The 23,405-nt window shown below is 28.4% G+C and overlaps 1 protein-coding gene across 1 annotated transcript; it reads left to right on the forward strand.

The window, feature by feature from the left end:
* The first annotated feature begins 9,494 nt into the window (after positions 1 to 9,494).
* Positions 9,495 to 11,824, forward strand: LOC120069047 (3-hydroxy-3-methylglutaryl-coenzyme A reductase 1-like). The gene is made up of 3 exons (XM_039020717.1): positions 9,495 to 10,698; positions 10,785 to 11,131; positions 11,231 to 11,824. Exons 1-3 carry the CDS (start codon positions 9,495 to 9,497, stop codon positions 11,474 to 11,476), a joined length of 1,797 nt encoding a protein of 598 aa, XP_038876645.1. The 3' UTR covers positions 11,477 to 11,824.
* The last annotated feature ends 11,581 nt before the right edge of the window (positions 11,825 to 23,405 follow it).

Below are 23,405 nucleotides of genomic sequence, written 5' to 3' on the forward strand. Positions count from 1 at the left end.
ATCAATGACTCAGCACATTCGTGAAACATGTGGTTTGTCTTCTAGTAAAAATCTTTCAACGATATTATACGAAGACAACACAACATGCATATCCCAAATCAAAGGAGAATATATTAAAGGAGATAAAACAAAACATATTTCACCAAAACTTTTCTACACTCGTGATCTTGAAGAAATTGAGACATCAATATACAACAAATTTGTTCAAAGGATAACTTGACAGACTTATTTACAAAGTCATTACCTACAACAACCTTTGAAAAATTGGTGCGTAACAATGGAATGTAGCGACTCGGAGAGCTCAAATGATGTTTCTATGAGGGGAAGCAAATATATTATATTCTTTTAGAATGATTAGATTATATGAAATATGTACTCTTTTTCCTTCATTAGGATTTTTTTCTCATTGGATTTTTCTCTAGTAAGGTTTTAACGAGACATATTTCATATATATATATAATGTGCATCTAAGGGGGAGTATTATAAATATTATAGAAGATAGATGCTCATCCCAAAAAAGATCATGTGTCCTTAAACATGTTACCCCATATGTCATGAATTTATACATGGTTAGTGTCCTAATAGCCACATCCATTTGCCAATTCTCTTAGAAATAGTGGTCACTTATGCTTATGCATTTTGTAGAATAGTGAAGATTGGTGAGAAATCCAAAACTTTTGGAGAAAAAATTTTAGTAATGATTTGATGATTTGATGATTTTCTTATTTACTTTATTTTATTTCAGTTATTTATTTATTTATTTTATTTCAGTTATTTATTTTATCTATATATATTTATATTATTATATATTATTATTATAATATATTTTTCTATATCAGTATTTCATTGTGCTCCCAAGTTCACAACGATGAGAAAATGATTCAATTGTCATCAAATTAAACCTTATTTTTTTTTAAAAGTTGCAATTTTGTATCATCAATGCAATTTTTGCCAACTCATCTCCTAATTATAACAAAAAAAAAAACGATGTATAATACTTACAATTCTTAATAATATCAAATTTTTGTGTAAATTTAAGTTTGTTTAAATAACTCTACTAAAACTCACAAATTTGAACAAAATTTTAGTTTTGATGTCGATTTTCTTTGAAATCTTATCAAATTTATATCATTCACCTGCTATACAATTCATTGAAAGCATATATATGAGAATATATTTTTTTTAGCAATTTTGCAAAGAAAATTGGGGTAGAATTTGATGAAATTAGAAGCCTATAATAAATATTGTTAGAAATAAGACACATTTGATTTTTTTTTCTAACAAAATAAATTCAAAACCATTCACTAGAGTATAACTATTTGATTTTTTGTTTTTTGTTTTTAAAAAGTTAAATCTATTTTTTCCCTCAATTTCTTAAAATAATTTGCATATTTCTTAAGTAAAAGAGTAGAATTCTTAGCCTAATTTTTTTTTAAAAAAACAATTATTTTAAATGGTAAAACTGCTAAAAATATTTTCAAGTATAGCAAAATGTCACCGTCTATCATTGATAGACTGCGACAGACATCTATCAGTGGATGAAACACAATGATAGATATCTATCAGACTTTGATAAAATCTATCGCGGTCTATCACTAGTAGATGTGATATTTTGTTATATTTGTAAATAAGTTGGTTTCTTTTTTTTATTTGAAAACCGCTCAAAACAAAAACTAATTTTATTTTAATTTTCAAAATTGGATTTTGTTTTTGAAACAATGGTAAATGTAGAATGTTATGATGATGTGATTTCATTCATCAAATCTCAATTGTGTAATGTACATGCATGCCAAGGAAGAGTCTTGTTATTGTTTTAGTGTATATTTGAGAGTGACGGTTGAAATAGTCATTTCAGAATAATCAATTTGTTCCAAACTTATAAGAATGATTTTGATTTATTATGGTTTCAAAAAGTGATTTTAGAATGATCAAATTTCTAAAAATGAGATATTCTCAATTAATTATCGAAAATTTTATTTTAAATGATTTTAAATTTATGTAAAAACAATTTCAACATTTGTCAAATATCAACCTATTGAGTACTGGAAAAAATTCATTGGCAATGACAAACATACCCTTAATTAACCCTCATCTCGAACAAAGATATACTTCTCATCTCATATCTACTTTTGTTCGAAATCGTGCATCATCTCACATACTAATTGAGTTTTCCATTTTAGATATAAATCTTTGTGACTTTAGGTTTTGAAATCATCGAAAAGTTTTATACCAATGGAGACAAATCTACTAAGTTATTTTGGATATAAATCTGTGGGACTTTTATTTGCTCTAACAATTTTTTTAAAATTATTTGGTAATGTACGATTTCATTTATACCAGTACTGTCTTATTCAAATAGTTTGAGGGGTTGTTTTCAAATATAGGAGAATGAACCAAACTATTTACAAATAATAATAAAATATCAGAGTCTATCTATGATATGTTGCAATAAACAACAACGATAGACCACTACCTGTGTCTATCATGATAAAGATAGACTAGGTAGTCTATCGCTATCTATCCTGATCTATCACAGATAGACTGTGATATTTTGTTATTAATTGTAAATATTTTTAGCAGTTTTGTCATTTAAAATAATTTTCCATACTTCGAGTTTTTATTTATTTTTTTTAATTTTTATAACTTCATTTTATTAATTTGCAATTTCGGGATGAAAATACTACTTTTTATTATGTGTAATCAATAATGAAAATTTTAGATCTGTTTGGATTGACTCGAGAAAAAAATTGTTTTTCAAAAGAATCATTTTTATTTAACACTTTTGATAAAAACAGATTAAAATACACTTGAAAAACTATTTTGAGTAGTTACCAAAACACTTCAATTTCTTCTAGAAGGAAATTAAACCCTTCAAATTATATTTCAAACATATTTTTCATTATGCATATGAATTATTATGCCTCAAAAGAAAAAAAAAAGTTAAAATATTGTGGAAGATAAAAAGAAAAATCTCAAATCAAATCGAAATATTCTTAGTCATTTATATTTTTTTAAGTATAATAATAGTGGAAGATTTAAATCATAGAATTTCTTTTCGCTACCATATATTTTATCTAACGAAAAATAATTCAATTCAACTTATTAAAATTTTCGTTATTTAAATTTTATGTCATTAATCTTTCATCTAACCCCAACAAAAAGTCAAAGCTTGTGTAACTTGATTTTCTTAAATCAAAATGAAAAAATATTTTTTTAATTATATATTTTTTAAATATTAAATATTATTCATAATTTTTTATATTACAATTCATAATTATCATTTTTGAAAAAGGAATTTGAAACTTATAATTTAAGAGGCTCACAATACTTTGACCAATCGGAGATTACTTAGTTTATATATTTTACCTATTTTTTCAGCTCAATATTACATGAAGGTAAATTATCATTTTAAAATCGATAATATGATTCTTATCCTTAGATTTATTGAACTTAATCTTTTTTTAAATACAATAAATATGGTAGAGATTCAAACTTTTAATCTCATGATCAAGATAACAATATATCTAAACTCATCAAACTATATCGAGATTGACTATAAATTTTACTTAATTGGTGATTTGCTAATTATTATGCTTTTTTTTAAAAAAAAATAAATATAAGACAATTTATATTTAATTAGAAGACAACTTGGCTGCTTACGATTCCTACCAACTTTTTTTATGCGTGGTCCCTTTATATTAATCAATTAAGATTATATCTAATAAAATTTAAGATAATTAAGATGGTTTACACGCCTAAATTATATTTGTTGTTGGTGTTCAAAAATCAAATATCTCTATTGATTGTGTTCTTTACGATGGTCGAGATGAGTCTCGTGATTATTTATTCTTCGACTCCCCATGAGATATGTTATGATAGGATAATTATTGCTCTCATTGGATATGTTATTGGTACACAAAACTTGACCAGGTTTGTCATTTTAGTGTTGAAAATAGGCTGAAGTGAAAGGTATATGGAAGAACAATTTGGTGTACTGTCATCTATTTTACTTGGATTGGAGGGAGCGTAATCTTCTAATCCAAGGTGCTATTTTGCATCCTCCCATGAATTTGTATGGTTGTTCGATCTGATTTGTTCCTTTATTACTATGTGTGATAAGAGAAACATCCACATCGAGAAATTTCCCATGAATTTGTAGGGATTTATTTCTTTAAAGTATGTTTTAAGGATCTTTTCTATGTAGAGTGAGTTTGTATGATTTATTTGTCTTGTGTTATAATTTTTGTAGTCGTGTTTTGTTTGCGCCTTGAACTTCAGGCTATGAAGTCAATTTTTGTTTATTACAATTCATTATCTTAAAAGAAATATTATGACACATACTTCTTATATATCTTTAACACTAATTGGATATTTTTTTTCGTGCTTTTCAAACCAAACTAGTGCCTTTAAACTCGATCCATTTTTTTTATGAACACGATGGGTAGAATTTCACAACATTAAAATAAAATGTTCTATTTATAAATAATTAATTATAGTTGACATTTAATACCTAATCGTGTTTTAATAAGTTTTTCTTAAATCACCTAGCTTTGAAATATGTAAAAGATTCCATAAGTAAAATACAATATTAATTGGAGACGGAATATATAATATTGTAGCATTTAAACCATATGTAATAGTAAATTTAATATTTATTTTGAAAAAAAGATAAATTTAACGTTATATCATCTAACATTTTTAATTAAAATTATAGATAATAAATAAGATTTTTAGATTGAATTATACAGAAATGTGATTCACAACATATATTTTTTTTTATCTAATAAAACAAAAAGTAAAAACCGATGTGTGGATGCAAAGTCTTCACATAAAATATTTATTTGTTGTGACTTGGGCAAATTTAAATTATTATAATTATTATAGTTATTTTATTATTAGTATTTACTATTTTTAACAAGTGCTGGAAATTGTAAATGCACCACTGAATTTTTGTTTTTCTTTGAAAGCAACTATTCGATTTGATTTCTTCAACTTCAAAATAAATTATAAATTTTTATAAATTTTTTTATGCACCACTTGTTAAGATTACTCATTAAACCGTGTAACTTTACTTGGACAAAGTTTGTAATATATATATATATATTTATTTTAAAAACTACCTTAAAAAAAAACCTTTAATCTTTGAAAATTAAACTCATAAATATTATTTTTAATTATTTAAATAATTTTTTTGTTTAATTATCTATTTTTAAAAAATCAAGCAAAATTTTCTAAAATTAAAAAAAAAAATTGTAAAAACTTATTTTGTTTTTAGAATTTTGATAAGAATAATCGAAGTGTAAAGTTAGGAACGATGGAAATGAAAAAAATAAAAAAGTTTATCAAATGGACCTTAAAATATCATTTTGATATTTATACCTTATTCTTTGTTCTATTTTTTATTTTTATACTTTCAACTATCTAATTTTAATTTATGGATTTTTAATAAATCTTAAAATTAAAATGATAGTTAGTTAATTAATCATTAAATTTTTCTATAAAAAATAATTAGTCTTTTAGCATTTTCTTTATAAATTGTAAAATTATTTTCATGGTGTATTTTTTCTTAAATTTTTATTTAAATAATTTCGATAAATTTTTTTGAAAGATTAGATTTAAGATTTATTAGAGTAAATAACTAAAATTAAACCACTTAAAATGGAATAAAACTTAAAAGTATATAATATTTTGACTTAAAAAACTACCAAATTGACTTCTAGGGAAAGAAAAAGAGAGAGAGACTGAAAAAATTACAATATTTAAATTGGACAAAATTAACCATTAAAATTTTAATTAATTAAAATTGATCAAAATGAACTAAATCGACCAAAACTATCCACGGTATACATTATAACCCATACAAAAATAGACTAAATAATAATAATAATAATGCTAGACGAACCTTCCAACCATTATCCTGTTATTGAAAAATAAATTAGATCAATTGCTTAGTCCAATTTAATTTTTTTTTTAAAAATTACAAAACGTACAAATATTGCATTTTTTAAAACTTCACTTTTCTATTTTTTAGTTTTAAAAATATCCAAATAGGAACTAAAAATGTTTTATAAACAACTTTTATATATATATATATAATTGACATGTATTCTTTTAAAATTGAAAATTCAAATTCTAATAATTTAAATAAATAAAAATATCAATATATAAGCATACAAATAAGGAAAATAATGGATAATTGTAAATAAGTTGATCCATTTTCCTTTATTTGAAACAGATCCAAAAATAATATTATAAAATATTTGTTAATTAATTAAAAAGATTGGGATATGACTTTTTCCTTTGTGAGATGTATTTATACAACTAATAAATATAATATATATATATATATATAATATATATATATATATATAATATGTTCTTAAAGAAAATCTATTGTAAATTGATTTACAATAAATGACCTTATGTAGTAAGTAGAAGTACAGTGTATTGTGCAAATAAATGCATATTTAAAGTGAGGTCAAATATCCTTTCCATCAAATATACTTAATAGTAATAGATAAGATCAAACCAAATAGAGGACAACATTTAAATACATTTCTAATTATTAATATACTTAATACTAATACTCCCTTGCCTTTCTCAATCTAATCTTGATAGATTATCTTTTTATTCTTCATTAACTTTTTTACCTTCTATAGGTTTATTATTATTGTATAAATAAACCACTTCAAACACTAATTTTAAAAAATAAATAATTACGACTAGATTTCATTATCTAAAGTTCAAATCCACATCTTAAAAATGTTCAGATTGTCTCGATTCCACGCTTTTGTTTTTAAAAATTAAACTTAGGAAAAAAAAAACTTTTTTGATCCTAGATTTTGGGTCTAATTTAGTCCGTACAATTTTACTTTTGACATTTGAGTTTTTCTTCAATTTGGTCCCTACGAGGTTTATATGTTTAACCTCAAATTTTCATTTATGTTAGTAAATTAAAAATTGTTAAAAGAATTATAGTTAATTAAGTTTTCATGTTTTTATCACTTTCAAAATTAAATTTAACTAAACTTCTAATAATTTTTAATTAATTAATAGAAATTGACTTCAATGATTGAAAGTAAGTATTAAATGAAAAATTGAGGTTAAAAATATAAAATTTTGAAATCCAGGGACCAAATTAAAACAAATTCAAGTCTGAAGGGTAAAATTGTAACATTTTGAAACTTATGGACTTTGAAACAAAATTCAAAACTTAAATACTAAATGTGTAACATTTTAAAACCTAAATACCAAATAGAAACTAAGGCTAAAACCTAAGGACGTTATTCCCTTAAACTTGTTCATTTGTAATTATTTTCTCACTTTTTTTTTCAGTTCTAAAAATACATTTTTGGAAACAAAATAAGCAAAAAAAAAAAAAAAAAATTATATGAAAATTATTCATACACATTTCATGATTATTTGTTTTTAATAAAAAAAAAAATTTGTTTCTTATATGAAATTGGAGAATATCCACACAAATTGTCAATAATTTATGACTATTTGTTCTTTTCCACCCCAAATTTATCACTATTTTCTCGTTAAGTAAAATAGGAAATTCTTTTGTATTTATCTCATAATCCTCACCTCACCTACCACCGTATTTATAAATTCATTTAACTATTATTTTTTTTTTAATTTTTCTCACTTATTATAATTTTAAATAGTTTTGTTCAGTTCTTTGTAATCATGAAAATTCAGTTTATTATATTTAAAATTTGAGCTGGCTTGATCAACATCTGAAATGGTCCAACCACAACATAACTAATTAGTCAATTATCATTTTAATCTTGATTAGTTTTTTTATGTAATCTTTATTTTGATTATACTCCTTTGATGTCATGAAACCTATATAGTTATAATGGAAAATAGTTTGTTTTTTTTAATAGATTTAAATAATCTCAGTTTGAGTTAGATAGATTCAAATGTGTTCCTAACTATTAAATAGAGAATGAAATATAATTTTAGTGAGCTTTATCTATTTTTGTTTGATCCATTTTCGTTATTGAATCTTAATTTTTCAAATCTTACTTATAATAATTACACATTTGTCAAACTTGATATTTGGTTATCGACACTAAATACGACAGTAAAATTAATTATTTATACATCATACTTAAATTATCATCTCCATGGATAATAATTAAATCTAGAATTTATCATAATTGAATCAATAAAGTTAATATTTCAAATTTTTAGTGATAGAAAATATCAAAGGCTCATAAAAGGTAAAAAAAGAGATTGAATTATAAAATGATAAAATATTTTAGAATCAAATGTATGTATCTTCCTAAATTTGGTATTATGCTAAAACACGACATGTGTACTTTTGTCTAACAATTTAGTCTTTATAATCTAAAACATACCATAATTAACTTAAATAATATTTTCATAATAATGTTCCTTCTCTCACAAATAATTATTTTAAATGTATTTATTTAGAAAAAGAAAAAAATTTATAATTTTTTTAGTACAATAAAAAGGATCTCGGACTACAACTTACTAGTCATTTACACATATTTTATCTCGATTAAGCTAAGATCACTTTAATCACTGTACAAAATTTAAATATACTTAAGATTATCCAATTAATAGGTATATTGTTTGGTTTGGCTAAGTCATAATCAATAAAAAAATGAGCATTTTTTTCCTTTTAAAAATAAAACTATAGAGATAGACAAGTATTTAAAGTAATTTTTTTTAAAAAAAATTAGAAAATTATACTCATAATCTCTAGAATATAAATTTACTTCTAAATTATTTTTTTCTTTTACCGTTTTTATTTTTGAAAATTGTGTTTGTTTCTTAGTATTCTCTACGATAGTTTTTATATTTTCAAAAAGAAATATTTGAATTCTTGATCAAATTAAAAAAAAAATCCTAATTTATATGATATTTTTAATTAATTTTTTTATGACATTTGTAAAAAGAAGATAACAAAAAAAAAATATAGTATTTATACAAATAAATTTCTGGATAATGATTTAAAACTATTTTATGAACCTCAAATACCAAAGTAGAAACCAAGTCCAAACCTGGTGGCTGAAAACCTAACTTACCATTTAAAAAACATTATTAATAAATAAATAGATAAATAGTGTTGGAATTAATTAATCAACAAAAATAAAATATGATATTAATTTCCATATTTACATGATTGCTCCTTGCTCTCAACTTACAACCCACAACCACGGAGAGGAATAATGAACCCATTCCGCTCGGCCCGGTCCATCTGAGCTGGCCAGGTTCGATGGGACCCACACCCCCTTTTCCACCAAAAGACTTAAAAAAAATAGAAAAAGAAAAAAAAAAAAACCCTATAAATACGCCCAACTCCTCGCTTCACCCTTCAAAATTTTCTAAACCATTTCCCCCATTTGGAAGGAGGAAAAAAAAAGGAAAAAGAAAAAAAAAAAATCATTTCATTATAAAACTTCCTCCGCCTCCCGATCCGGCGCCGGCGTTTTCCATTTTCACTTTTCTTTTGCCCTACAATGGACGCCCGCCGCCGCCGGTCCTCCTCTTCCCTCGTGAAGAAACTCACCGCCGACGAACCACCGGTGGAATCAATGGATAAAAATTCTCTTAAAGTTAAGATGGTGGAACGACAACATGTTCATGATGATGCCGTTAAGACGTCTGATGTTTTGCCTCTTCCCATTTACTTCACCAATGCCGCTTTCTTCACTCTCTTCTTCTCTGTTGTTTACTTTCTTCTTACGCGGTGGCGTGAGAAGATTCGTTCATCAACTCCTCTTCATGTCGTTACGCTTTCTGAAATGGTAGCCATTTCTGCGTTTATCGCTTCCTTTATTTACCTTCTCGGATTCTTCGGAATCGACTTTGTTCAGTCGATTTTCCGTCCTTCGCATGATGTATGGACCTCTGAAGATGATGAGGTCGTTCTGATTAAGGAGGATACTCGGAAGGTTCCGTGTGGTGCTGGAATCGATTGTTCGATTCCGATTTTGGCACCTCCTTTGCAATCTGTGACAAAAGTTGTTGATCAGGTGCCTGTTAGCATCGATTTGACGGAGGAGGATGAGGAGATTGTTAAATCTGTTGTGACTGGAACTACGCCATCGTATTCGCTTGAATCGAAGCTTGGTGATTGTGGACGAGCGGCGGCAATCCGTCGCGAGGCCTTACAGAGAGTAACCGGGAAGTCGCTCTCGGGGCTTCCGTTGGAAGGATTCGATTACGCTTCGATTTTAGGGCAGTGCTGCGAGATGCCTATTGGATATGTACAGATTCCGGTGGGAATCGCTGGGCCATTGTTGTTAGACGGCAAGGAGTATTCTGTACCCATGGCTACCACCGAAGGTTGCTTGGTTGCGAGTACAAATAGAGGTTGTAAAGCGATTATGATGTCCGGTGGAGCTAACAGCGTGTTGTTGAGAGATGCAATGACGAGAGCACCTGTTATGAGATTCGCTACGGCGAAAAGAGCAGCGGAATTAAAGTTCTACGTTGAAGATCCGGCGAATTTCGATACCTTAGCCTCCGTTTTCAACAAGTCCAGTAGATTTGGAAGGCTACAGAGTATCAAATGCGCCATTGCTGGTAAGAATCTCTACATGAGATTCTCTTGCAGTACTGGCGATGCTATGGGGATGAATATGGTGTCCAAAGGCGTTCAAAACGTTCTAGATTTTCTCCAGAATGATTTCCCTGACATGGATGTAATTGGCATATCAGGTAACAAACAAAAATTCCTTTCACAACCCGTAAAACCCTTTCGATTTTCTCTGATTTTGCTAATGGAAGAACGTTTGTGAATCCAGGAAACTACTGTTCTGACAAGAAGCCAGCTGCTGTGAACTGGATCGAAGGGCGTGGTAAATCAGTGGTTTGTGAGGTTACAATCAAGGATGATGTAGTGAAGAAGGTCCTCAAAACCGACGTTCAAGCCTTAGGTGAGCTCAACATGCTGAAGAATCTCACTGGTTCTGCCATGGCTGGAGCTCTTGGTGGGTTCAACGCCCATGCCAGTAACATAGTTTCAGCCATCTATATAGCAACAGGGCAAGATCCTGCACAGAACGTTGAGAGTTCTCACTGTATTACAATGATGGAAGCTGTGAATGATGGCCAAGATCTTCACGTCTCTGTTACCATGCCTTCCATAGAGGTCAAATTTACTTTTCATACATAATAATTTTCTTTATGATGAACATTGTGGAAAAATTTCTGAGTGTAACAGTTAGGTTTAATTGATTGTTAAATGCAGGTGGGTACAGTTGGAGGAGGGACCCAACTTGCTTCTCAATCTGCTTGTTTGAATCTACTTGGAGTTAAAGAAGCCAACAGAGAAGCACCAGGATCTAACTCAAGGCTGCTAGCCACCATTGTAGCTGGCTCAGTTCTTGCAGGAGAATTGTCTCTTATGTCTGCAATTTCAGCTGGACATCTTGTGAGGAGTCATATGAAGTACAATAGATCCAGTAGAGATGTCACTAAAGCTTCTTCCTCTTAAGATCATCTTCTTCTTCTCGTTCAAGGTAATGATTATCTGTTCCCACAAGAAGAAAATTTGCAGAAAAACAGCAGGCGGTGACTTTTGAATAATCAATGGATTTTGGACATAAAACACAAAAGCCCCACATGTAACTTTGGGAATGAGTGACCACAAAACACAGTCAACCATATAACAAAAAGCTTCAAACCCTTTATGTAATTTTAGTTTTTTTTTCTTCTTTGAATTATATATATATAGCGTTGTTCTCTCGATCTTCTTCTTCAATTCAAAAGTTCAACAAACCCCATGTAACTGAAATTATGTAATTGTGTGATGTGATGATGAAGTTCCTTCCCTTTTTTTTTTTTTTTTTTGGGTTAGTTCACTATATGCCAAGCCTTTCTCTTCTCACCATGGATTGATTGTCTCTGTTGTCCTTTGTGGTGTTCTCTCTTTCCAAAAACTGAATTGAAGTGGCTTTTACATTAATGGACAAAGTCAATGGAATGGACTTTGGGATTAAAACAAATAGATGGGACTTGTGATGCTGTGTCTTGTGAAGAATTGAAAAGTTTGTGGTTGTTACAAGGAAAAGTGTCATTCTATATAATGATTTATGTTGCATATACATGCATAAAATAAAGAGGATAGTGGTTATGCATTAATTGTCAAGAAATGAGTGAGTAATAGGGTTTGTTTTGTTTAAAAAAAAATTAGGTGGGTGTTATCTCAATCCCTATATAGATTGAAAAAGTTTGAGGTAGGTTGGAGTGTAGTTAAAACAATCAAAAGATATGTGAAAATTGGAATCAAGTTGAATAAGTATATCATCTGATGACTAAGACAGAGACGTGGTGGAGAAGGAAGGTTCATGAGCTAGACTAGAGACCAAAGGGAATCTAAGTTATTTGCCCACATTCCTAAGATTCTGCCCTCTTGGAAATTGTTAAAATTCTCCTTCCTGCTCACCTTCCGGTGAAATTTTCATAATTAAATAATAATACTCAATCAAAGATTTGTTTTTGGTCACATCTGCCATCAGCCAACTAAATGAAATTTAAAGTCTAGCTCAGGTGGGTCATAGTCTAAAACACGAGAATCAACTGCTCAACATGTTTAATATCATAACTAATGTCACTGAAGAACCATTCATTTATAGTTTTGGAGTGGGTCAACTCGAACAAAGACAGACGTCCTAACAAATCGTATACATATCCTTTGCTATTCTTACTGGGAATCTAAAACTTGTGTCGGTTTTCTCTTTATGTATCAAAGAGGTAGAACGTGATTAATGAATATTATCTTCTATTATAAAATCTTTCCCCAACTCAACATATGAATGACTTAGATGTATGAAAAAGATGTTTGGCAAACTCTTCATCCCCCTTTACACTCTCTTCTTGTAACATCTAACCTCCTATTCATGCTTTTTGTAGTTATATTTCTAATATTGTCACGTCATTTCTTGCCATCTTCACTTCATTGTTATCTCAAATTACACAATAATAGCAAGTTTTTAATTTTTATTGGAAATTAAACTATACATCTAAATTCTAAATTATCTATTTCAATATCACTCACTAACATAGTTAAAATCATGAATGTATTGAATTTAATTCAATGGTATTAACATGCTCCCGCCCCACAACTCTTGTAACTTAAAAAACAATATATTTATTTTTTCTTTTATCATCCAAAAGTGCTTCTACTTTTAGAATTTTTTTTGCTATAAAATGTAAATATTTTTAAATATTTTTTATATTTAAAAAGACCACTCAATATATATTGTGTTTGGATCTGCCAAAAAATGAAAGTTATTAAAGTTGGTTTTAAAAGTCTAGTTTTCACCTATATTGAAAAGGCCAAATTCTTAAAATTATTCATCTAGTCAAGATTTAGCACCTGCAGCTGGGTGGATAAACACTAATTATAATTTCAAGTGTCGATATTCAATCTTCTATTATTATAATTCTTGAACTACAACAATCTTTATGATCTAAGCATCCTTGGTAATCTCCTAAATATTTTAGATCTTTTTTATGCCTCGTCTGATAATTATTTGATCTTTTTGTTTGTTGTTTATAAAAAAATAAGTCTATAATTATCATTTCTATCTATTAATTTCTATGTTTTCTTATATACATTTTAGAAATGTTTTCAAAATTAAAATCAAAATTTGGAAAAAAAACAAAAAAGAAAAGAAAATAAGTTTTCAAAAACTAGTTTTTGTTTTTTAAAATTGACTAAGAATTCAAATGTTTACCGAGGAAAATATAAAACCAATGAGTAAGAGGTGAAGTAAACACAATTTTCAAAAATCAAATTGTTACTAAATAGTGCTTTCTTTCTTTCTTTATTTTTGCATATGATTGGAATATAAATGAAAATTTTACTAGATAAATATGATTAAAAACCACCCTTGCTTTCTAAACATTAATAAAAGTAATAATTTAGTTCATAAAGTTTGATTTGTAATGATTTAGTAGATGTATATTTTAATATGTAATAATTTAGTTTTTAGTTTTAGCGTGTAATAATTTAATCCCTATACTTTCATATTTGTAATAATTTAATCAAACTTAAGGGTGAATTTTATTTATGTAAATAGTTTAGGCCCTCTTTGGTAATCATCTCGTTTTTTTGTTTTTGAAAATTAAGTCTATTTCTTCTCATTTACTTACCACGGCTTCCATTGTTCTTCAGTATAAGAGTTGATTCTTAGTCAAATTTAAAAAATAAAAACAAGTTCTTAAAAATTATTTTTTTTTTTAATTTTCAAAATTTGACTATATTTTTTAAAACCATTAATACAAATTAAACATAAAAGAAAAATTAAGATGTGGAATGAGTGCTTATAAGCTTAATCTTAAAAAACTAAAAACAAGAAGTCAAATGGTTATCAGACATTGCTTAGTTTTTATTCGGTTTAGCAAGCTTTATATCTAAGCAGTTTCATTAAACCATAATAATATTTTTCATGATAGAAACTCAATTGTTACAAGTTGTAAAGTACAAGAATTAAATTGATACTAATTAAATTTTAGAGAATGAATTCTTACAAGTTTGAAAATACAACGACTAGATTAAAAGTGATTTTTATTAACCTTAAATATTAAAAGTTTGTTTAGTAACTATTTGATTTTAGCTATGAAGCACAGACACAGATACGACTACACGATACGGATACGATCGGATACGATGATTCGTCAATTTCTAAAAAACTAAGATACGGGTACTTCTAAGGATGTGCCAATTTTTTTTATATATTTATTTCTAAAAAACGAGAATACTGATAAGTTGAAGATACATTTTTTTTCTTTAAAAAAATCTAGGATATAGATAAATTTAACATATAAGTTAATAACAATAGCACAAAATAGAATATAAACACTGAAATACAATACAAAAAAAGCAACATCTAAGATGTTGAAGTACAATAGTTAATAAAATGCAATAGAAAAGTGACTCATATTGCAAAAAAGAAGAAAATTTGAGAGAGAAGTATGAAGATAAACGAAGAATTATTGTTGAAGATATCCAAATGGTTTATATTTTGGTGGACTTTGTGGGGATTCAAATGTGAAAATGGAGATTAGATGATTCTAATCTAGGGTTTGGTCCGTTATTTATTTTTTTCTTTTAGTTTTATACTTAGAGTAGTGAGCTTTTTAAATAGGTTGCCTAATTTTAGACTGGGAAAGATTAGATGAGTTACTTGTCTTTTTTCTTTTTCTTTTTTTTTTTTTTTAAAAGTACACATAGAAATATATACGTTAAATCGTATGTCAAATACGTATCTAGAAAGTATCTGAAAGTATAAATACGTCAAATCACGTGTCAGAGACGTATCTGGGAAGTATCTGGAAGTATCGGTATCCGATATGTGTATGATACTGATTCTTTACCTCACATGAAGTATGTGTGCTTCATAGGATTTTAGGTTTTTTATTTTGAAAATCAAGCCTATATCATTCACATTTCTTACGATGATTTGCATATTTGTTAAGTACAATGTTGAATTCTTAGTGAAATTCAAAAAACAAAAGCAACTTTTTGAAAACTACTTTTTTTAGTTCTCAAAATTTGACTTGATTTTCTAAAATATTGGTGAAAAGTAAATAACAAAGGAAGAAATTTGAAGGTAGAAGTTAGGGTTTTCAAAAAATTCGATGACCCGAAAAAACCGATCAACCAAACCCAATTCGTACGGTTTGGATTGAGTTATCAACTCATTTGGGTTGGATTGAATTCAAATAAATGAAAATTTTATGGGTTGGTAACCCAAACCAAACCAACCCGAACCAATCCGAATTTATTATTAATTGTAAAAAATATTTTTTTATTACTTATAACACAACTATTTATACATATGTTGATTTTAATTTTCTTTAATTTTAATATTTTTTGAATAATTAATTTTTCCAACAACTCTTAAAAGTAGTTTCTTTACCTTTAGAAAGAAAATTTTCACAATATAAATTGAAATTGAGTGTTAATTTTAATTCAATATATGAAAACAATTAAATCAGATTTTTACGTATTTACGTTTTGATTCTTTTTAGAACAAAATTTTAAATAAATGATCCGATTAACCCGAACCAATCCAACCCAAATATTTCATAGTTGGGTTGGGTTGAGTTCATTTTTTAATAAGGATCATTTGGGTTGAAAAAAATTACAATCCGAATAATTGGGTTGGATCTAAAAAATCTTTCAATCCAATTCATGAACATTTCTACTGAAAATAGTGTTCATAGACTTAATTTTTAAAAATAAAAATAAAAAATAAAATAGTCGTCAAACGACCTACTGTTTATGGTATGATAGAATTTTGAAAGTCAATAAATAATTGACTTAGAAAATGGAAATGTCAGTTTGGTCCATCCATTAATTACTGCAACAAAAGTTTTCCAGCAATAAAGAAAATTTGGATCTGAACTTCTTCCACCAAATACACAAATAATTATGAAAGTGCTTCTCATGTCATCCTTTTCAATGATACTTGTGAACTAACATTTCTATTCTCATCTCCAAATATATATATAAATAAAACATGGTAAAATTATAATATTTTAAAATTTAAGAACTAAATTAAAATCAAACTCAAAATTTAAAAACTAAGATCTCGTTTTGTAATCATTTGGTTTTTTATTTTTGTTTTAAAAAATTATGTCTATAAACATTATTTTTACCTCCAATTTTCTTCATTTGTTATTTACTTTTTACTAATAGTTTAAGAAATCAAGCCCAATTATGAAAACCAACAAAAGTAACTTTTAAATTTTTTTTTTTGTTTTTGGAATTTGGTTGAGAATTCAATCATTATACTTAATAAAAAGATGCAAATCATTATAAGAAATTAGAAGAAAATAAGCTTAATTTTTAAAATAAAAAACAAAAAACGAAACGTGGTTACCAAATGAGACTTGAAAATGTAACATTTTAAAACTCAAGGATCCAAATAGAAACTCGATTCAAACTAAGGACTAAAAAGATATTGTTTCCATTAATTGTTTTTATTTCAACTGTTTTTTTTTAGTAATATTCATCAGCATCAACATTTGACAGCTATTTTATTTGACTGTTTCATAAAATTTTGAAATCTTGTATGAATAGACTAATTAAGTGTATGTTTTGTTGAACATGTAAGTTTATAGCCATAACCTTCTCCATGAAGAATTATTATTCCAACTCCTATTTTAATGTAATCTACGATTGGGTATCTATATGCATTATCCAACTAAAAGATGGAGACCAATATATTTTAAATTACATCAAGTTAATTTATAATTGTTTGCTTAAATAGTTCATATATGTGGCCATTTTTATATACATTTCCCCACAATATTAGAATGGAACATTCTAACACAAAGAAAAAGCTTCATTCAAATAGAGAAAAATAATTTGACATAAAAATGTTGAGCTTGTTATGAAACGAGTAGTACAAGATCAAAGTATGAAAGAGGAAGTGGAAAGTGAATGTATTATGTATTCAACTGTATTTTTCAGAGGTCCCAATGACCACTATTTATAAAGTTAATTTACAAGATATGAAAGATAAAAAATATCGATAAAAATACTGGAAAGATTTGAGGATATATAATCTATAGATATCTATATATCAGACTCCCTCTTTAGATGTCTATAGTGAAGGGATCAAATCCTGCGGTGGAAGCGAATGATCGCTTTGCTTTCGATTTTTGTTTTAGAAATTTACAACATAGAACAGGATAAAATTGTACACAACATTCACAATCAATAAATAGTAGGCTAAGCATGCTTTAAATAAAAACTACAAGGAAGAAGAAAGACCTCACCTTTGAAAATCCTCTTCAAGAATTCCATCATTTCTTCTTCTTTCTCAACATATAGCATCAAACTCTTCTTTAGAACGTGAACGTGATGTCACTATTGGGTCTTTTCGACTATTCTCTTGGCAAGGACCGGTTTGTGGGAATCGACTTTTGAAAGAGTAAAGGGAATTTGTAATTTTTGGAGAGATTTTCCCATTGAGAACTCTTTTTCTGTGAAAAAACTTGAGAGAGTTGAGAGAGAAGAAGTAAGTTATCTGCAGATGAAAATAACGTGAAGTGGGATTAACCACACACTTCACCCTTTCTCTCATTTAATTAAATTAAATTACTTGATTTAATTAAACTATTAATTAATTAATCAAAATAATTAATTAATTTAATAAATTAAATACAAAAATATTTTAAATGATAAAATTGCTGAAAATATTTACAAATAATAGTAAAATATCACAGTCTATCTGTGATAGACCGCGATAGACTACTATCTGTGTTTATTATGATATAGATAGACTACTGACATAAATAGACATAGATAGTAGTGTTGGGAATGTCCTAGAACTTGCAGTTCGTGTTAAATATTCTATTTTATCAATAACAATGATTTTATTGATTTTTCATCTTATTATGAAAATCCAATAAACGCATCCTTGGCTATAGTCTGAATGCTGTAACTTTATGTAGTGACATAAACAGGATCAAGTTGATAGTATATAGCCTAAATAGTCTAATAAGTATATGGATGAAATTGGATATCTCATCCTGGTAACAGTATTAGATGCGGCCCACTCTGTAGTTGTTACAAGAAGTTGTAAGGTGCTACAAACGATGTGATCCACAAATCGTTCATATTGAGATATGAGAGTGGGGGCATCCTATGCAATGAGTTTGCATATAGACTGGACCACGAAAATAGTCATTTTTCTTTATAACGACTGTTTACTATTAAAACTGACTATTTCATTTATTATATAACCTAGGTTAACTCGATCTTAATCCTGAGATAGCTATGAACTCTTGTTTGTTCGGGATTATCCTTTGATCTGCAAATGGTGAGAGTAGTCCAACAACACTGCTCAATAAGCTTACCATTTTGGGGATAAGACCGGATGAATAATTGGGGATATAGCCTTGCAAGATGGAATTCACTTTTACTCTATTTAGGGTTAGCAGATAGGTTATTCTCTTAAGTACTGACTCCAAGTCTTGAACAATCGGGGCCTCGCCTTCTCATGATAGAGAAAGGATTTGATTCATAGAGATTATGAATTAGAATTTTTCATTAGAGGATCAGTAGAGACTTAAGGAACAAGATGTGGTCACAGGGGTAAAACGATATTTTTGATCTAGCTGTGATTACGAACGACCTGTGAAGGATCGACTTACTGATTATGGTTATTAAGTGGACATAATATATCTACAGTGAGGGGAGTTCAACTATGGGCTATAGTGGATTGTCCCATTAGTTAACGAATGAGGGTTAGATCGGACTAATGAGTTTAGCCGATTAATTTCGAATCGTTGGAATCCATGATCTGTAGGTCTGCGAGGTCCCCCTACTATCTCGTAAATGGATAAGCTTTAGGGTAGCTTGAGAGGTTATTTTGAAACGTTCAAATTAAACAGAACAAGAGAATAAATATTAAATATGATTTAAATATATAAAGATGATTATTGTGCAAAAATTAATTTAATATTTGATATTAAATTAATTTAAGAAAATCAAATTTTTGAATTAAAATGATTTAATATATTTTTTTTTGTTTTAAGAAGAAAATAGAAATTTGTTTGCATGTTGCACAAAAAAAATGAGTTTTTTCCATTACCATCATCTTTATGCTCACACAAAATGCATTATCTTCTTTACTTTGATTCTCCAAGCATGAGCTGCAAGCCATGCACTCCATCTCTTTGCATGTTCATCTATTATATATAAAGAAGAGTGGAGTTGTTGGAGAAGAGGATAATACAGAATTTCGAGAGATTTTTTCTGAAGAAGAAGCTGTCTTCTTCAGTCAGGCTGCTATGAGTTTCTTTGGTTTCTTCACATCTTCAAGCTGTTCTTGAGTCCCACAACTCTGCCTAAAGCTCCAAGAGTGTAGGGAAGGCTTTGAGGTGGTTCACGTTAGTAACAAGTGAAGACAGCAGCTGAACAGACGTTTTCTTGGAGAGTTTATCAAAGGTATGTTCAGAAAACCCACTTTTTGAGAAGAGCATGTTTTAGTTTTTGCTAAAATTAGTGAATTAGAAAGTTTATGGATTCTTGATACTTCCGCTGCATGTTGTTTTACTCGTCTATTAGGTCTGCTGTCTATTTCATATAGATAGTGCAATTTTGCTATATTTATAAATATTTTAGTTCATTTTCTTATATATGAAAACACCCGTTTAAATATTTAATATTTAATTAAATATTTGACTCTTATTCAAATATTTATCTCTCTCTTAATCTATAGTTTAATATGAGTTTTATTCATATTAAATTTTAAACTATAGTTTTAATATGAATCTAATTCATATTATTTTAACCTATATTTTTAATATGAATCAAATTCAGATTAATTATTATTTGAATCTTACTCAATACAATAAATCTCCTTTTATTATAAAGTTTAATTTTGAATCTTATCCATACAAACTTTACATTATAATATATCTATATACATTATATCAATTGCATCAGATACAATTAATGAATATTTCCTTAATAAATTTGAACATTTCGAATTCTTTCAAAATTAATGGTCCTTGTTTAGATGGTTATTAAAAGGGGATCGAATCCCACAGCGGAAGTGTTTTATTAGAATGTCTTGCATCCCGAAATCCGATTTTTACATAAACATAATCATTGAATTAAAACAGAATATATAAACATGAAAATTAGCATATGCATTAAGAAAAAGATTAGAACAATTCTTACCTTTGTAGATTCCTAAGTGCCATGAACAATCTTCTCCTAGTTCCAATGAACGGATCTCCAAAGATCTTGATCACAAACAATTTATTGAACAATTTCGAACATTACCACGAGAGTAATCTTGTTATTCTCTAGGATTCCAATAGAGGGATAGGTAGTATCCAACTATTGAGAGACAGAGAGGAGAAAAGGATTTTGAAGACTAGGAAGATATTCTTAGAGAAAATTTTGCACAATAACTAGGGTGTTGTCAATTTTGTATTGTCAGTCTTTCTCTTTTGTGAGAATGTTTGTCTCCCAAAGGGTCATAGGGATGTCTTATAGAGAAGGGCCAAACTCTTTTCATAATATTTTTCTTTTCAAATTAAATAACACTTATTTACTTAATTAGTCCATTTAATTAAATAACGCTTATTTAATTAGTTAGCCCAATTAAATAACACTTATTTAATTTTAATTTGCATTAAATAACTATTTATACATTAAATCCAATTTAATGTATATATTTAATTATCATATACATCTCATGCATATATGTAAAACCTCTCTATTAATTAATTCTTTGTAAATCTAATTCACTTGAATTAATTAATTTCAATTTTATTCAAATATCACTTTCCAATTTAAGTATATCCACAATTATATATTAATCACATCAATATATAGTTTTCTCAAATTAATTTGAACAATTAAAATTATCCCTTTTAAGTATCCTCTAGTTAACTAACGAAGAGACCTGGTAGACCTGTAGATTAGAAGCTTCAATGATATTAGATTAAATTGGCTAAACTCATTAACCAAATTAATCAATATTCGTTAACCGTGGGTACACTCTACTAAAAATCCACAACTGCACTATTCTCACTATAAATATATTTCTGTGTCCATGGATATGGATCAATAACAGTAAGTTCCTTTAGAGTGTTCGTAACTCCATCTGGGTCAAATTACCATTTTATCCTTGGGTTACCTTTGACTCCTTAAGTACTAGTGCTCCTCTAATGAACAACCTGTTTATGGTCCAACCAATAAGTAGAAACCCCTAACCTGTTTATGGTTCAACCATTAACAGAAACCCTTCTCAGGCCAACGAGAGGGTAAGGCCCTTTGTTCAAGTCCCGGAGATACCACTTAAGGGAACACTCATCTACTTACCTTTAAAGCGGGAAGGAGTGAGTTCCATATTGTATTATTATGTTTCCAACTTTCCGCTCGGTCTTGTCCCTAAAATGGTAGGCTTATTGGGCCGGCGAACTGATCACCCTCACCCATACACATCAAAGGACAATCCCTCATGAACAGGAGTACATAATATATTCAGGATTAAGACTAAGTCGCTTAGGTCATCCTATTGAAATAGAAACCTGACTAGTCAATGGTGTTACATCTAGTGGTTACTATTTCGAGGTCCAATCTTATGCAAACTCATTTCATAGGATACCCCCACTCGCACGTCATCTACACGAACGCGTTGGATCATTACGTTTGTATCAAATATAAAGTGGGCCATATCCACAGTGTTACTAGGATAAGGTACCCAACCTTATCCTTATACTATAAACCCTTTAGAATGTATCTTGAACATTGATCCCTGTATGTCTCCACATATAGTTAAAAACTCATAAGACAGACTTGGATGGTAGTTTATTGGATTTTTGGTTATTAAGACAAAATATACAAGAATACAAGCAATAACATTTATTGAATTAACATCCATAACTTTTTATTGATGACGGTCGATTAATAACATTTACTATCTATGGGTTTTAGGGCATAAAACCCAACAAACTCCCACTTGAACTAAAACTCTAGTTAGTGGGTTGTACACAATTTAGTAGGCAGGATAATGTTAAATACAATAAACTAGGGCATCCATATACCCATTACACATCTCCCACTTGCCCTAGATTATATAATGTACATGTCTCGTAGACTTAGATTCTCTAGTTGACCCTCGAACATTTTAGTCAAGAGAGCCGTGAATGGATCAGCAATGTTGTGCTCTGAGGCAATCTTTGTGACGATTACGACTTCCCTTTGTACAATCTTCCGTATCAGGTGATACTTCTATTGGGATTGGTGTCCTAAATCTCTCTTGTATTCTTTTAGTTTGTAAACATTGTATAAAATAATTGTGACTAACAAAATATTTTTATTTTATGAGCATATACTCAATCCAATAAACTAAGATCCTAGGTTATTGTCACACCCCCTCCCATATTACTCTCCGAACCTAGGAAAGGACATGACTGCAGCAGTTATCAACCCTTTTGCTGATACTTACTGCCTAATAACTCTAGCAGAATAATTTGATGCCAATATGCAATCTCATACACAACGTCTACCTCTATAGCTAAACAACATTAAGTTTACACATGAAACATTTACAGAGATTACATTACTAGTTTTATAAGTCCCGATACCCAAAACCTTATGTCCCTACATGAACAATTGTAACTTGTGTACAATATTTACAGTAACCACCTAACAGACGGGTTACGATAACTTCTTCCTTGAGTGGCAAAGTAGATGCAGAGCTACTTCCTGAGGATTTGATCACTACTTGGTGGAAGAGAAAACATTTGAAAACGGGGTGAGCTTGCTAGCCCAATGAGTGACTTAAGAAAGAAAAATGATTCTCATACAAAAGTTTCAATAAAGAGATTCAACTGAAATAAAAAAAACTCTACAGTAACCTTATACTGAGATATAAACATTT

Source organism: Benincasa hispida, unplaced genomic scaffold (genome assembly GCF_009727055.1).
Source record: "Benincasa hispida cultivar B227 unplaced genomic scaffold, ASM972705v1 Contig189, whole genome shotgun sequence".
Taxonomy (NCBI): domain Eukaryota; kingdom Viridiplantae; phylum Streptophyta; class Magnoliopsida; order Cucurbitales; family Cucurbitaceae; genus Benincasa; species Benincasa hispida.